The sequence below is a fragment of the Quercus lobata genome, chromosome 2 (genome assembly GCF_001633185.2).
Source record: "Quercus lobata isolate SW786 chromosome 2, ValleyOak3.0 Primary Assembly, whole genome shotgun sequence".
Classification (NCBI taxonomy): domain Eukaryota; kingdom Viridiplantae; phylum Streptophyta; class Magnoliopsida; order Fagales; family Fagaceae; genus Quercus; species Quercus lobata.
The window spans coordinates 94,236,574-94,253,771 of NC_044905.1; the positions used below are offsets into that span (position 1 = coordinate 94,236,574).

The 17,198-nt window shown below is 36.1% G+C and overlaps 1 protein-coding gene across 1 annotated transcript; it reads left to right on the plus strand.

Moving 5' to 3' along the window:
* The first annotated feature begins 330 nt into the window (after positions 1 to 330).
* Positions 331 to 17,152, plus strand: LOC115977299 (protein TSS). The gene is made up of 23 exons (XM_031099079.1): positions 331 to 971; positions 1,267 to 1,328; positions 1,521 to 1,613; positions 3,557 to 3,629; positions 4,225 to 4,551; positions 5,236 to 5,300; positions 5,721 to 5,852; positions 5,973 to 6,014; positions 6,095 to 6,619; positions 6,705 to 6,862; positions 7,096 to 7,618; positions 7,814 to 7,876; positions 7,963 to 8,064; positions 8,678 to 8,998; positions 9,093 to 9,185; positions 9,281 to 9,382; positions 9,490 to 9,594; positions 10,804 to 10,937; positions 11,745 to 11,928; positions 12,940 to 13,071; positions 13,160 to 13,272; positions 14,288 to 14,366; positions 14,504 to 17,152. Exons 1-23 carry the CDS (start codon positions 902 to 904, stop codon positions 16,658 to 16,660), a joined length of 5,655 nt encoding a protein of 1,884 aa, XP_030954939.1. The 5' UTR covers positions 331 to 901; the 3' UTR covers positions 16,661 to 17,152.
* Positions 17,153 to 17,198: the final 46 nt, after the last annotated feature.

Genomic DNA, 17,198 nt, shown 5'->3' on the forward strand with positions numbered 1-17,198 from the left:
TGGATCGAATAATAAATAATATCCGATAGACTCAAAATTTGACATGCATTTTAAAAACATAAAAAATATAAAACCAATAGTTATATTTTCAAAATATATAGTCATATTAATATTTTTTAGTAGAAGTTGTAGCAAAACTTTTTTCATACATAAATAAAAAATAAGAGAGAAAAAAAAAGGAAAAAAAAGCTAAAAATCTAAATAAGGATTGTAAGATAGTTTGAGAGAGAGATACTGGGTGAGAAAGGAGAAAATGAGAGGCTCGAAATCGCTAGCGTTATACTCTCTACGTTTGTATAAGGACTTGGCTTAGCTTATCCTATCCACTTCTCGCTCTCTCTCTCTCTCTCTCGCTCTCTCTCTCTCTTATATCTTCCTCTCTCTCACTCTCTCACCGTCTTACCCTCACTCTCTGTCCCTAGCAACCTCTTTTACTTAGCTCCTTTAATATGCTCAACAATACCATTATTCCCTCTTCAATTCAGTTCCCTCCCTTTTACGACTCTGTCCCTTTCCAAATCTTTTCCATGTAAAAATACCTCCTTCTAAAGCAAACCCAACTCCACTCTTTCCAATCTATCATTCATTCCATTAAAATTATTATTAGCAATTTCAACTTTTTTATATACATATGGATTTGTTAATGCTTAGTTTTGGAGTCAAATGGAGCACTTGTTGACGAGATTAAGCTCTCCAGCTACTGTTTGCTTTTGGTAGTTTAAGAACAAAGTTCTCAACTTTTGGAAGGAGAGAGAAATTACAAAAGTCTTTGTGTTGTGTGCTGAGGAATTTGTTTTATTCTATAAATTCAATCCTAAGTTATAGCTATTTCAGTTCAAGAACCAATCGAACCAAAAAGCTTTAAATTAAACTAACCCAACAGGCAACAGTTTGATGTGCAATGGCTCCGAAAACAGGAAAGGCGAAACCACATAAAGCCAAGGCAGAGAAGAAGAAAAAGGAAGAGAAAGGTGTACACTCTTTTCAGTCTTTTCAACTCATTTCTGTTCTCTTTGGATATTACTATTGCAAAAACACAAACAAATTTCGGAGTGTAATGTTTTGTCTTCTATATATGTTCCTTACTAGCGAAATTCAGCTCAAAATTTCGAGCAAACTAATAGCTGGAACCAAATTGTTATGCTAAACTTTATAAGTTGAACTGGGTTTCATGTATTCTCGTGAATTAAATTATATGTAATTTAAACCATATTGTCTCAGCTTTAATTTCATTGTTTATAACAAAGTTTTGATTTTCATATCCAGTTTTGCCAAATGTAATTGAGATTCCCATTGAAACACCGGAAGACACACATGTGACCCTCAAGGTATGAATGTTCATCTACTCTTGTTCCAATAATGTACGTACTTGGTACGATTTTTTAACACTTAATTACCAAATCTAAGGTGGACAATAAGGTTCGAGCACGTGTCACGATAAGATTATTTATTTAACACGTATTTTTCTTGGGTTTATTTTAATTTTTTAATTTTTTGTGTTTATTTCTTTGAGTTTGTAGGGAATCTCTACGGACAAGATCTTAGATGTGAGAAAACTTTTATGTGTCCATGTCGAAACATGTCACTTAACCAACTTCTCCTTATCACACGAGGTACTCTTCCTTCGCTAGTAATGTACTTTTTTTTTTTGATAAACTGGAATTCATTAAGCAACAAAACTAAGGGGAAAACAAAGTATTAGGACAAAGCCTGTTATGATACAATCCAGAGCAGCCCGAGCGTATAAGCTCGAGTAATTCCATAGGAGGATCAACATAACCAATAAAATCTCTATCTTGAGTAATCCCTTTCGTTGCAAGGAAATCTGCACATCAATTTGCTTTGCAATAGCCACTAGTAATGTACTTTCATTCTTTGTTAATTTGTGATGACGGTAGACCCGAGTTTATATATATATATTTTTTTAAAATAAGATTGTTAATTATAGTTTTTAATTCGTGTATTTGTGTTAGAACTTTATTTTCTCTATTAAAAAAAAAAATTATGACCCTCTAAATGTTTGGAGGAGTTTATTTTTAGTAATTAATTTTGTTTATAATATTAAATTAGAGTTGTATATTAAAAAGATGAAAAACTGTATATTTTTTTTTCCGTTTAAGATAAATCTATATAGGCTTATCCAAAAAGATGTTACTTACGCGTGTAATATTGCGAAACGTCTAGGCATTACTAGCAACTGTTTTTTTTTTGCTTGTGGCCACACAAAAATTAGAGATAAAAAAGACCTAATAAAAGCTTTCATTTGCTAGTCTTAAAGCTAGAAAAAGACTCCAACGGTAAGGAAGAGTGGGGATTTGTTTGTCTTGACCTGTGGAGAGTTTTGTCCTTAGTCATGGATGACCTTATTGGGTCATGTCATAACATAATGAATTTGTTTGGATATCACTTATTACTAAAAATTAAAAACACTATAGCAAAATAATTTTTAAATATGTAAATAGTACCGTGAGACCCAATTTTAATGAAAATTTGGTTGAATTAGACAACTCATGGGTACTGTGCACTGTGCACAGGACCCATTGATAAAGATGCAAAGCACAATCTAAACTCTCTCAACATGTGCCCAACTTGGATTCTTGGACCTTTTTATTTTTACATTTTTAAAAGGAGAATTTTAGACTTTCTTAAAGACAGAAAGCACCAACACATAAAGGGACCCACATGGGTGTGCTCTTCTTCTAACTAGTCTTTCCTACCAACTTGAAGAGTTCATGGACCCAAGTTCGAATGGTCCTAAAGTGGAAAGGGATGGGATTATATTATCAATTGCCAAAAATAAATAAATAAACAAATAAAACTAGTCTACTTTGATTGTTTGATAACATTATAAAATTTGGCTTTGAGAACCTATTTACCTACCCATCCGTGAAATAGAATAAATAAAAAAAGAAACCAATATAGAAACTAAATCGAGTTGAATTGGACCTAAGAAGGCTCAGCCCCTATTTGAGTGATTTTTTTTTTGGATGATTTAATAATTATAATAGAATGGAAGATATTTAAATCTGAAACGTGTCCGTTAAAAATATTCCGAAGAGTAATTGATTGGAGACAAAAGAAGTTGGGCAGACGCAGGTGGGTCTCACGTTGAGTAAACGTGGGGGGGCTTGAAGGCCATGTAGTTTTCAGTCAACATTAAAAATGGCCAACCCATTGATATTGGGCCATTCCATGCCCAAGTTTCAATTTACGTCTTTCCCCGAATTGGGTCATGTGGTTTTTCAGTTTTGAGCTCTCTCTGTCTCTCTCTCTCTGCTTGTTGGTTTTTGTGATTGCGGCTACCAATAAAGTGCATCATATATTTACATGCATATTTCCTTTTTATTGTTTTGTTTTAGATAGGATTAGGATATGGAATTATTCACTGTAACGTTCATATTTTCTTTTCCATCTTTCGTTTGTGTGTGTTTTCCTTTCTTAAGAAACCTCAAAAAAAAAAAAAAAAAAGTTTAGATGGGACCCACCAGTCCTAGAGTAGTAACGAAATTAACGACCAGAAAAACGGCTAATTCTCTTTTGTGGCTTGTCTTAACAGGTGCGAGGACCACGTCTGAAAGACTCAGTAGACATCCTCTCGCTCAAACCCTGCCATCTCACCATCGTTGAAGGTACCCCCACCTCTTTTCCTCCAATCCAATGGTCCATATCTATTCTCAATCCTAAAACCATAATCTTAACCCTATCACCTACTTCACTGGATCACTACCAAATAGAGTTCTCCTCATGCATGCTCTCATGACATGCATTAATAAATTATTTTAAAAAGAGAAATATTATATTCACAATACTTTTCAAAATGCTTTCACAAATTTTTTTAAATATTAGGTTAATTGCAATGAATGTGAAAAAAGTAATATATATTGTGAATTCAAATTAGAATTAATAATAACTTATCAATTTTATTATACTTAATTATTATTTTTTTTTAGCCTTTTTGTTCGCATTTTTGAAATCCACATTTTACTATTTTATTGAAACAAGATTGATTTCATATAGTTTTGGACCTGTTTGATACATGTGTAACACATATATGTTTTCAATTTTTAAACATGGATTTATATACACTTTATCATTCACATATCTTTTTTTAAAAAATTGAAAACGGTCGTTTAAACGCGCGTAACAAACGCTGGACTCCATCCACACTGGTGTGCAATAATCGATTTTTTTTTTTTTTTTTTATTAAATAATTTTTTTTGGCAGAGGAATACACGGAAGAGTTAGCAATCGCTCACATCCGGAGACTCCTGGACATAGTGGCCTGCACCACCTTCTTCGGCTCTCCTTCGTCGTCTTCGCCCAAACCTGCGCCTCGACCCCAGCCCAAAGAGCCTGGACCGGCTGACGGTGAAGCTTCAGACAATGCCGGAGACCACCCCACTCCCAAGCCGGCCGACAAGAAACCGGGTCCAGGACTCCACGTGGCACCCGATGCCAACGACAAAGCTGACGTGTCGATGTGCCCGCCGCCGAGGCTCGGAGAGTTCTACGACTTCTTCTCCTTCTCGCATCTCACTCCGCCTCTCCACTGTGAGTTGCTCTCTCTCTCTCTCTCTCACGTTTGCGTGCTAACTGTTTGTGGAAATGTCTCTATGAGCTCAGTGTAAGTAAGTTTTTGGTAGTATACTTAAACCGTGACTTTATATGTACAGTTTTTGTGTGAACTGGAAAAAGTATTTAATATAATTAAAATTTAAAAATAAAATATATAAGGAAAAAAAAAATCATCATAGGCTCTATGAGAATCATTGTATTTTTTTGAAGAGAAATTAGATAAGTTGACATCGATTGATTTCCACTAGACTGTTAAGATCTGTGTATCCATTTTCCATTTGGCAATATCATAGAAACTAATGCATTCCAATTGGAGTATATATATATATATATATATATATATATATTGAAGTTCTCGGTTCAGCAAAGAAGTTAAACGCCTAATAATTTTTTCAGAACTCTTTATGCTAATTGAGTAATGTGGCTGCATCATGATCTCTTTTATTTACATTACATCACATCAGTTTGTAACCCTTTTTAATATTTATAGTACCTGAGCATTTCTTGAGAACTAATAATGAGGTTGTTTTGATTTCATTCTTGAAAATTTTGATGGATTTAATTATGTCCTTTAACAACTGAAATTTGCAAAGCATGATTGTCTTTTCAAACTTCGCCCCAGGGGCTAGTTTATTGATTTGTCTCGGGTTCTCTTTGCAGATATTCGGAGATCCACTCGTCCTTTCCTTGAAGATAAAACAGAAGATGATTTCTTTCAAATTGATGTGAGCACTGCAACCCCCCTTTTGTTTCATTATTTGATTATATTGCTGTGAAACTGGCTATACTTTTAGAGGCCGTTTGGATTCAGCGTTTTTCGCTGAATCCAAGCTGCGTTTTCTGAATTTTCTTTCTTTTTTTTTTTTTTTTGCCGCACATTTGGACTAAATCAACTGTGAACAGTGCATCGTGCACTGTTCACGGACCCACAAATTTCACTTTTTATTAACTTTTTCATTAAAAATGGGTCCCACGATACTATTCACATATTTAAAAATTATTTTGTTACAGCGTTTTCAGTTTCAGTTTTCAGTTTCAGTAAAAATAAGCTCAATTCAAACGGACCCTTAATCCACTGAACTGATTGGCTGTGGTTAATTTATTCATGAATTTGTTTGGTATGATGTGTAATTGTGAATGTGAAGGTTCGAGTTTGCAGCGGGAAGCCAACGACAATTGTTGCTTCCAGAAATGGTTTCTACCCTGCTGGGAAACGCCTTCTTCTCAGTCACTCTTTGGTTGTTCTGCTGCAGCAGATAAGCAGGGCTTTCGATGCTGTAAGTTTATATTTGTTTTGTCTTTTTCTTTAATTCTTCTCTATGTGCATGTCTGTATCATTCATGTGTTGGTTCTGTTCAAATGCCGGAGTACTCATCAAACTATTCTTTTGCTCGCAGGCATACAAAGGCCTTATGAAAGGTTTCACAGAGCACAATAAAGTATGTATATATCACTATGTACTTTGACACTTTGATAATAATCAAAGAAGATAATTTTACATTCACGTGTTTTATTTCAGTTTGGCAATCTTCCTTATGGTTTTCGGGCAAACACATGGGTTGTCCCTCCAGTTGTTGCTGATAATCCATCTGTTTTCCCATCACTTCCCATTGAAGACGATAAGTGGGGAGGCAATGGGGGTGGGCAGGGAAGAGATGGAAAACATGATTGCAGGCAGTGGGCAAAGGAATTTGCCATACTGGCAGCGATGCCTTGTAAGACAGCAGAAGAGAGGCAGATTCGAGATAGGAAAGCCTTTCTGCTTCACAGTTTATTTGTCGACGTTTCAGTTCTTAAAGCTGTTGCAGCAATTAAGCATCTCATGGACAGTAATCAATGCTCTTTAAATGATCCCGCCATTTCAATCTTGCATGAGGAAAGAGTTGGGGATCTAATTATTAAGCTGACAAGAGATGTGCCTGATGCGAGTACAAAGTTGGATTGCAAAAATGATGGGAGTCAGGTTCTGGGATTGTCACAGGAAAAGCTTGCTCAGAGAAATTTACTAAAAGGCATAACTGCTGATGAGAGCGCTACTGTTCATGTCAGTAAATGAATTAAAATAAATTATGTTGTCACTTGTCTAAACATGTTGTATTAGTTGCTGAGGTCATCTTTTGGTCTTGTAGGATACTTCTACTTTAAGTGTAGTGGTAGTTAGACATTGTGGATACACAGCTGTTGTGAAAGTTTCAGACGAAGTGAATTGGGAGGGGAATCCCATTCCACAAGACATTGACATTGAGGACCAGCCTGACGGAGGTGCCAATGCCTTGAATGTCAACAGGTCAGTCATTCTATATAAAGGGTTAATATTCATTTGTGTAATTGTGGAACCAGAGTATGGTATCAATCAACTACTTATTTTTTTGGGAAACTTACTTTGTTCACAAGTAAACTATGTATTCTATATACTTACCGTTGCTTACTTAGCAGCCTTTGTTGGTGGCATATGGTGCATTGGCTTCATGATGATATTATGAGTTATTGATATAATTTTTTGTCTACGTTACCTTTCAGCTTGAGAATGCTATTACACAAGCCATCTATGCCTCAATCACCTAGTACGGGCCAACGATTTCAGAGTTCAGATATTGAAAATTTACGTGCTTCTAGGTCTTTGGTAAGGAAAATATTAGAAGGAAGTTTGCTGAAGTTGCAGGAAGAACCCACTAAACAGACTAGGTCTATCAGATGGGAGCTTGGAGCTTGTTGGGTGCAACATTTACAAAACCAGGCTTCAGGGAAAACCGAGTCTAAGAAACCGGAAGAAGCTAAGTCTGAGCCTGCTGTAAAGGGCCTTGGGAAGCAAGGTGGACTGCTGAAGGATATAAAGAGAAAAACGGATGTCAGAAGCAGCAAAACTGAATTGGGGAAGGAAGTCTCTATGAGTAACAACCCTGACATAAACAAGAAATCAGATTACATTAGTCAGAAGGAATTGGAGAAACAAGATGAGGAGAAGGAAATGATGTGGAAAAAGCTGCTTCCTGAACCAGCATATTTGCGCCTTAAAGAATCAGAGACTGGTCTTCACCATAAGGTTTGCCAGCTGTTTTCTCCTGAGAATAACTAATTAATTCAATTTGATATGTAAAGGTTTTGAAGCTCATTTAACCAAGAGCTGAAGTTTTTGGTGTTGAGAATTCTTCTCCATACATAATTGCAGTTTTTCTTATTGCTTCATCTCATGTAACCTTTCTAATTATATGTGGTGTGATGCCTTTACCATTTGCAGTTGCCCGATGAGCTGATTGAAATGGCTCATAAATACTATGCTGATACAGCTCTTCCAAAGCTGGTTAGTTCCTAAATTATCAAAGTGTTCTTCACCCCTGAGGTGTTTGACAAACATGTTTAATGGGTGTGACTTCAAAATTTTATTAGGTGGCAGATTTTGGTTCCCTTGAACTTTCACCGGTTGATGGAAGGACATTGACAGATTTTATGCATACCAGGGGTTTGCAGATGTGTTCCTTAGGGCGCGTGGTAATTGCTTTATCTTATTAGTTTTATTTTGAATTTCTATCACTTCTACTTTGACCATTCATGATAATTGGACTGCTGCTTCTTTTCTTCTTCATCTTTTTTTTTTTTTTTTTTTTGGGGTGCTTTTGGGGTAAGAAAACATTGCCCTATATTACTTTAGACCTTACATTCAAACCAAATGTTTGCGCCTCACTGACACATGCCACACCTCTATGCCACCAAATGTGCACTAAAAACAAAGACAAATGTCAGAGAAGGCTGCTATATGCTGTTACCAAAGATCACTTTGGATTAGAGGTGTTTGAAGTCTCAAGTTCTCAGTATGGTTTCTTCCTTTTTGGGGATTGTTTATTTCAAAGGATTTGAATCACTGAAGCTACTGCAAATTTAGTTGCCTTATTTGTTGCTCTCCACATTTTAAAGCTGTTGTTATATATTGTTTTCCTCCTTTCCCTCCTATTTATAAATATGTGACGCCATAGAAATTCTTCTCAACCTAGTCACCTTAGTCATTAGCACAAGAAGTTCTGCTTACTCTCATGATGACATGTTTCAGAGAATAATATATATAACAGGGCTGAGACTCAAAGCTTATTTTCCTCTGTTACTGTAGGTTGAACTTGCAGATAAGCTTCCTCATGTTCAATCACTCTGTATACATGAGATGGTTGTTCGAGCCTACAAGCACATATTGCAGGCTGCTGTAGTAGCAGTTGATAATGGTGCTGACTTGGCTGCATCAATAGCATCATGTTTGAATTTATTGTTAGGAACACCATCACCTGAAGACCTTGATGCGGATGTTACTAATGATGATAATATAAAATGGAAGTGGGTGGAAACATTCCTTTTGAAAAGGTTTTCTTGGCATTGGAAATATGAAAGCTCCCAGGATCTGAGAAAGTTTGCCATTCTTCGTGGGCTGTGCCATAAGGTTCGTTAAAAAGATTGTCTCATTATTATCTACCTTACATGAAAATGCATATATTTTTTTTTCTCCAGCTTTAGAGGGAGTCATCTTTTGTCAGGTTGGACTTGAGCTTGTTCCTAGGGACTATGATATGGACAGTACATCACCTTTTAGGAAATCAGATATTATCAGCATGGTCCCTGTCTATAAGGTAACCTATATTACTAATTCACTCTAAAAACTGGAATGCGTAATTCCCTTTAGGATTCTTTGCAGTACTCTGACAATGTTGACTCTTTCTCACAGCATGTTGCATGTTCATCTGCTGATGGGCGTACATTGTTGGAATCATCCAAGACTTCCCTGGATAAAGGTAAATTGGAGGACGCTGTTAATTATGGCACTAAGGTACGGAAAGAATTCTCGTTTTGGTCTTATTTATCTATCTTCTTTCTTCTCTTTACCTAAATAAATTTCCAATTAATTGAAATATTAATTAAAATTGAATTTTGAAGGCACTCTCGAAACTTGTGTCTGTCTGCGGTCCTTATCATCGAATGACAGCTGGAGCATATAGTCTTCTGGCTGTGGTTCTCTACCATACAGGGGATTTTAATCAGGTATATGCTTAAAAGTACATGCATACCTATATGAATGAATTGCATGACAAGTGATATGTGCTGTCAATGTGTATCTTGTCTAGATGACGAAACACTTTGCATCTTGATTTATTGTGTTAAATATTATTTGGGTCTGCATGAATTTCAATTGACAAATGCACTTATGCTGAATGTGTGACAGATTTTGATAGAATTACCAAACTACCAACATTTTTGGTCTTATATTACTTCTCTTTGAAAATTTGATTTGTGACATTCCTAAAATTCATTTTAATCTAGTTCTAAGCTCTTGGTATGTAAAAACTGATACTAGTGGTCCAAATTACCTTCAGAAACATTTATTCAGATCGTACACACACACAAACACACACAGAGAGACGCCCAAGATCAAATAAAGAGAAAGGGAAAATAATCCCATTATTAAAATTTTAAATATTCTGATTTTATTTTACATTGTATAAGATTATAATAAGTGTCCTATTTTGAAGAGGACCCTGTTTTGTACTATGGGAATTTTTCTCAGTGATTTGTTTTGGTTTGAGGCTTGAGTTGGTTAGATGGGTAGTGATGTCTTGGTTTTTTCTCAGCTTGTAAGGCGTTCTGTGTTTTGGTTTTAGCTGCTGTGCTTGGTTATCATCTGCTGTTTCTAGGTTCTTTCTATATATATAGAGGATAGGGAAGCACACTTGCTCAAGGTCAAATAAAGAGAAAAAGGTAGAATAATACAAAAGTATATGTGTCACAGATTGTACTATGCTGATTGTCAATAGGAATTTGAAAGAAACACTTCTGCTTTGTATTTGACTAATCAGACTTCAAAACGTATTTAATTCTTATAAAACCAAAAGTAGCCAATTTCCATGTGCTTTCTAGGGTTTTGTCAAGGTTTGCTGGAAGATAATTTTTTTTACCTATCCAATATATATATAGATGCATAAGCATGCACCAAGTACATTTTAACTTTAAAGCATGAGATTTTCCTCCTTGTGTATACTAGTAAGTTTGTGAAGTAAAACTTATACAAAAAAAAAAAAAGTAATAATCAATTCGTGGATTAAAACTAACGGTTTTATTCTAAATAAATCTCTATATTTTTTTTGCTTCAAGATTTGCACATGTTTTGTGCATGTTCCCATATATAATTTCTATTTGGCATGTAATGTCAAGCTTTAGACTTATTTAATATGCTGAACTCGTTTCCTGGTTTAGGCAACCATTTATCAACAAAAAGCATTGGATATTAATGAGAGAGAGCTCGGACTTGATCACCCTGATACCATGAAAAGCTATGGAGATCTTGCTGTTTTCTACTATCGGCTTCAGCATACAGAGTTGGCCTTGAAGTATGCTTCCGTATTTACTAATAAAATAAATTCTTCCTAGGTGAATTAATATTATGGTGGCTATTCTTTTTGTTTTTTCATTGCTTCTAGTATCAGGAACATCTTTGCTCACTCTGGTATTTGAATATATGCACGAGGCACCTTGGTCATAAATATTGGGAACTACAATAAGCTATTCTATGCTATTCCCATTTGTTACCATCAGACGCTCTCTAGTGTACTTCAATCCCAATTTCTTAGGTTAAAAGTTTTTGAGTGAGATATATTACCGCACCTGCGTAGCTAAAAAGATCATAAAATAGTGCTCCGTTTAATCAAATGATGGCTCTGTAATTGTTCAGTGGGCTTACAATATGATGTGCATTCAAAGTATTGATCAATTTCTTAGTTCCAGCAGTTCCATTTCGTTACTTATCAAAAAAAAAAAAAAGTCTAGGGAGAGGCTAAAATGTTAACTTGATTTAACAGTTTAAAAAGTCAAGGAATTTTAACTTGCATAAGAAACACTAAATTTCTTAAATTACAGTATTCATGTCCCGAAGACTATATCAGCAGGGTGAATTATGAAAACTATGTAATGTGCTATATCCTAATGCTACTCAACTCATGCTGCTCAGCAAAAAATTGAAAACTAAAAAGGATGTACCATGGAACCAATTTGAACTAACCCATGGAGAAACAAGTATAGAATGAAATTGTTTTATTAAATAGAACGACAATTAAATTCAATTCATCTTTTGCTCTCCATCAAGGAAATGTCCTTAAGAAAAAAGATAATAGCTTATTCCTATCTTTTCCTAATTCTAGGTACGTCAATCGTGCTCTGTACCTCTTGCACTTGACATGTGGGCCTTCTCATCCGAATACTGCTGCCACCTATATCAATGTAGCAATGATGGAAGAAGGTTTGGGGAATGTCCATGTTGCTCTTAGGTATCTCCATGAGGCCTTGAAATGTAACCAAAGATTACTTGGGGCTGATCATATACAGGTTCTCTCTCTCTCTCTTCTCGTAACTATAAATTACAAAAGTAGTTATATGTAGAGTAATGCTACAACTATTAGTAATTATGTTATGGAAATAACACTATTACTAATAGTTTAGGATCATATGCTACAACTATTACTAATAGCATAAATTTTGTATGTGACCAATGATCTGAAATGTAGAGTAATGCTACAAGCCTCATTAAGATGTACAAGAGAAAACTGTATGTGACCAATGATCTGAAGTTGAATATAAGTTTTGTTACCTGTTAAAAAAAAACATTGAAATCCAAACACTTTGCAGAGGAAAATACTTACCAAGAAAAAGGGTTACACGAAAAAAAAAGCTCTTCAATAGGCAATGTTCCACTCCTTTTTATTCAAATATTCCATGTCATAAATTAATTCAAACCGAAAGAAAAAATAATAAGGGAAAATAAAAATTTTGGGAAGCTTATTGCACTCAAGCAGTTAAATAATTCATTGGTGTGCTGTACCAACTAAACTTCTTTATATTTTATTCAGTCTAATTTTCTTCACTGACTTTTTAGACTTTCTTTGAAGCGCTAAGCAATTAAATCTAAAACAAAATGGGCAAGATGAATTTGGTAGTATGGTTAGAATGGGTAAAGTTAGGGTGGGTCAAGGTTCACTATATTATCAAAAAATATATTTATCATCATGAAACTTGGTACTGACCTAACTAGCTGTGATTACATTCACTGATTTGAAATTTCCTCTTGAGGCTCTCAATTGCAGAATCAAAGATCCTAAACAATCACAACCAACCAACCCATTATTTGAAAATATTAATAATTTTGAACCTAAAATATGTTAAATATTTATAGATTTTTATAAGAGCAGTCATATTTAAAAGGATTTGATGATAGTCAATTAGGTCCTTCCATTATATTCCTAATACCTTGAACTTAGGACTATATGGGTATAATTGAGTTGGAAACGTAGTTGATTGCTTGTGTCCATCCATGTTTAACAACAATTCTCTCTTGTTCAGACTGCTGCCAGTTATCATGCAATAGCAATTGCTCTCTCTTTGATGGAGGCATACTCCTTAAGTGTTCAGCATGAACAAACTACCCTACAGATACTGCAGGCCAAACTTGGATCTGAGGATCTACGAACACAGGTAGGATTATGTTTGGCATATGATGATTGCCTCTCATTCTATGTAGTAATTAGTGTTCCTCATACTTGTATTCAATGAACTTATGTAGGATGCGGCTGCATGGCTCGAGTACTTTGAGTCTAAGGCTCTAGAGCAGCAAGAAGCTGCACGCCATGGTACCCCAAAACCAGATGCCTCAATCTCCAGCAAAGGTCATTTAAGGTAATAATTACAAACCAAATAATTGTGCCTTTGCTTTAAACCATATTGTTGAACTGATTGTCTTTCATCTGATGGTAAAGAGCCAAAAGGATTATAACTGGTCACTTAAAAGATATATGCATTCAATCTGCTCATTATGTGTTCCAAGGTTTTGCATCCTTGTAGATGGAATTCATTGCTTAAATGATAAGTTAATGGAGATCTTTTACCAAGATTATGTGCTGATTCAGTAGTCACACTCAGAGGCAGAGCCAGAAATTGCTGACTCTTTTTTTTTTTGGGGGGGGGGGGGGGGGGTGGTGGGGAACATATCTCCTTACTAGCACTGCCCCTGGTCACACTTAATTTATGATTGGTCAGTCAAACTTTATTAATAATTTTGTTTGAAAGGGTTCCAGCAGTTCGTTAATGCATGATTTTGGCCATACTGTTCTTTTCTTTCTGGTGGTGGTGGTTGTTGTCATCGTTATTGTTTATGTGATTAGAAACCTATTGACAGATTTTTCTATATGAATTGAAATGTTTCAAAGTTAGTCCCTACACAGACCGTTTGAAATTTGATCAAATCAAATTTGCAATTGAGTTATGTGACCACATTTTTTTTAATCAATTTTTAACACTGTAAAAAAATAAATGGGAATCAAGAAAATTCGAAGTTAGAAATATTCGAAGGAATAAAGGATAAAGAGAATACCTTATTAAGTTATCTTATAAATTTATAAAAGAAAATTAAAATTAATAACATATTAATATATAGGATAGATACGATAAAAGATAAGAAGAAATTCGGCCGCCTCCTATATATTTGATACCCTGTCCTACAAAAAAACTTGTAATACTGAGCCCATTCGTAATCAATTATTCGTCTCTCAAAAAAATGAGTTAATTCAGCTGATTAACAATTGTATTCAATATCTTCACTTCTTATACTTCCTGTGTACTAGAGATTTCTCCTCTTCTTAATAAAATGATTATTTACTTATTAAAAAAATAATATATACCCTTCTTGGATCAGTGTATCGGACCTTCTGGATTATATAACCCCAGATGCAGATATGAGAGCAAGAGATGCCCAAAGGAAAGCTCGTGCCAAGGTCAAAAAGCTTCTAGCTTAAGCCTAGTTTTCTTTTATGTATTTATCAAAAAAAAAAAAAAAAGGCCTAGTTTTCTTTTATGTCTTCTCATCTTCTTTCTCATTACCAAAATAATATGATTTCCCATTATCATACAGGTTAAAGGCAAACTGGACCAGAATGGGGAAACAGTATCAGATGAATATCAAAAGGATGAAATTTTGTCGCCTAGTCATCCCTCTGCAGAAAATGCAAGTGATAAAGAAAACAAATCTGAAGCTCAGTTTGCAGAACCTAGAGATGACAAACCTGATTCAAGCGTTTCTGATCAATTGATACTAAATAAAAATGATGATGTGGCACAAGATGACACATCTGATGAAGGATGGCAAGAAGCTGTTCCAAAAGGTCGCTCACCTACAGCTCGCAAATCTAGTTCAAAGAGGCCAAGCCTAGCAAAACTAAATACAAACTTTATGAATTTACCCCCTTCATCGAGATACCGTGGAAAGTCCACTAATTTCACATCCCCAAGGGCGACCCAAAATGAGCCTGTTGCTTCAACTGGACCTGCTCCTCCTGTTATGAAAAAGTTTGTTAAGAGTGCAAGCTTCAGCCCTAAGTTAAATAATTCTAGCACCTCAATGGCTGTTGCAGAGAAAATCGCTAACCCAAAGTCAGCCCCTGCTACCCCAGCTTCCACTAATCAAGCTGCTAAGGCTGCTCATGTGGCAAGTTCAATCAGTGTTCAGGCAGCTGGAAAACTTTTCTCCTACAAAGAAGTTGCTTTGGCTCCACCTGGAACAATTGTGAAGGCAGTGGTGGAACAGTTGCCAAAAGGAAATGTTCCCAAGGAACAGAATCCACAGGTTAGCCAGGAGGCAGCTGTGACAGAGGTCACTCGTGGTGAAGTGACGAAAGTAAAGGATGTGGAGGAAGAAACAGTTAAAAACCCCAAAGGAGAGAAACAACTCCAGGTTTCTAAGGAGGAATCAAAAAGCACCATCAATGAAGAAGAAAAGCAAGAAACAAAAGTCAAGGACTCTTTGGCTACAAAACCCCTCAAGGTTGTAAAGAGTGGTTCTCGAGATATGGTAGTGAAAGGTGATAAGGTAGAATTAAAGAGTGATGCTGTTAAAGACAATGAAGCAGAAACAGGGAATGTTGTAGTTCTTAAAGTTGAGAATCCTGATACCTTGGTGGATTCAAACACTAGTTCTTTGAGAAGTGAAGTGTTGGAAACAGTTGTGCAAGATGGTTGCCAAGCAACTTCCACTGATTCAGGATCTGCTTTAATTGAAAAGACTACTGTTTTGCCTGATAAAGATGCCTCCATTTCTAAAGAAAGGGTGGCAGAGGGAGATGAAAATCAGCATGATTTATCTGATGGTGGCTTAAGTGTTAAGCCAATGCCAACTGAAGGAGAAAAACAAGATGAAGCAGAAACTGGAAAGGAGACAGCCAAGAAACTATCTGCTGCTGCACCTCCATTTAATCCATCCACAATTCCTGTCTTTGGCTCAGTTCCAGTTCCAGGCTTTAAAGATCATGGAGGAATTCTGCCCCCACCAATTAATATTCCCCCAATAATTCCAGTCAATCCTGTCCGTAGATCACCCCATCAGTCAGCAACAGCAAGGGTTCCATATGGTCCACGGCTATCTGGTGGCTATAACAGATCCGGAAATCGGGTTCCACGTAATAAAGCTAGCTTCCACAATGGTGAAAACACTGGAGATGGGAATCAATTTAGCCCTCCTACAATGATGAACCCACATGCAGCTGAGTTTGTACCTGGCCATCCTTGGCTTCCCAATGGCTATCCTGTATCTCCAAATGGTTATTTGGCTTCTCCAAATGGTATTCCAGTTTCACCAAATGGTTTTCCCATATCCCCAAATGGTGTTCTGGTGTCACCAAATGGATATCCAGCATCACTGAATGGTATTCCAGTGACTCAAAATGGGCTTCCAGCATCTCCAGTCAATCCTTTAGAATCACCAACAGTTTTAAATGTTGACACCACTGTTGAAAACAAAAATGAAGCTGCAGTGGAGGTGAGTACTGATGAGTCCTCTACAGATGTTGCACATGAAAAGCAGCCGATTGAGCAGAAAGTGCAAGAAGATGAAGCTGCAGACAATGAGAATAGTCATCCTGAAATTGAAGAGAAAACTACAGATACAGCCCCAGTGGCTGGTGACACTGTCGTGGCAACAGAAACTTGCAGTATTGCAGTGATTGAGGAAAAACAAACCAAATGTTGGGGAGATTACAGTGACAGTGAATCTGAGGTTGTTGAGGTTACGAGTTGAAGAAGGATCTTGAATTCCTTTTTGGACAACTAATTTGTTCACAGCTCAGTGCTGTATTTCTGTGAGACAACAGAAGTGTAAGGTCCAGTGAATTACAGAAGGCCAGATAATGACTGCGGAAGTTCATTTTCTGCTAATCTATGGCATAATTGATTGCAAGCCCAGGTATTGTGAATACACTCGTACAGTTTGAATTTGCAGTGATGAGGAAGGAGAATATTAAATTTTGAGTCGAGTTAATAAGCGGGTAAGCCAAAGAAACACAACTACCGCGGAAGCACCTACTGAGTAGTTAGTCAACGGCTTAAATCTCCTTATATTTGTTCATTTTCAGCCTTTTCTTTTCTTTTTCTTTTTTTCCCTGCTGTAATTTTTGTTAGTTGCCTTATGAAAACAGAAATAAACTTTGGACTATTTATGCTTCCCAGGACATACTCTTAGGACTGATGACTGCATGGACAATCTACAACAATAAACTTCAGTTTTCTTGCCTGTATTTAGTTTTGATCTTTTACATTTGTCAATTGGCATTGCCCAA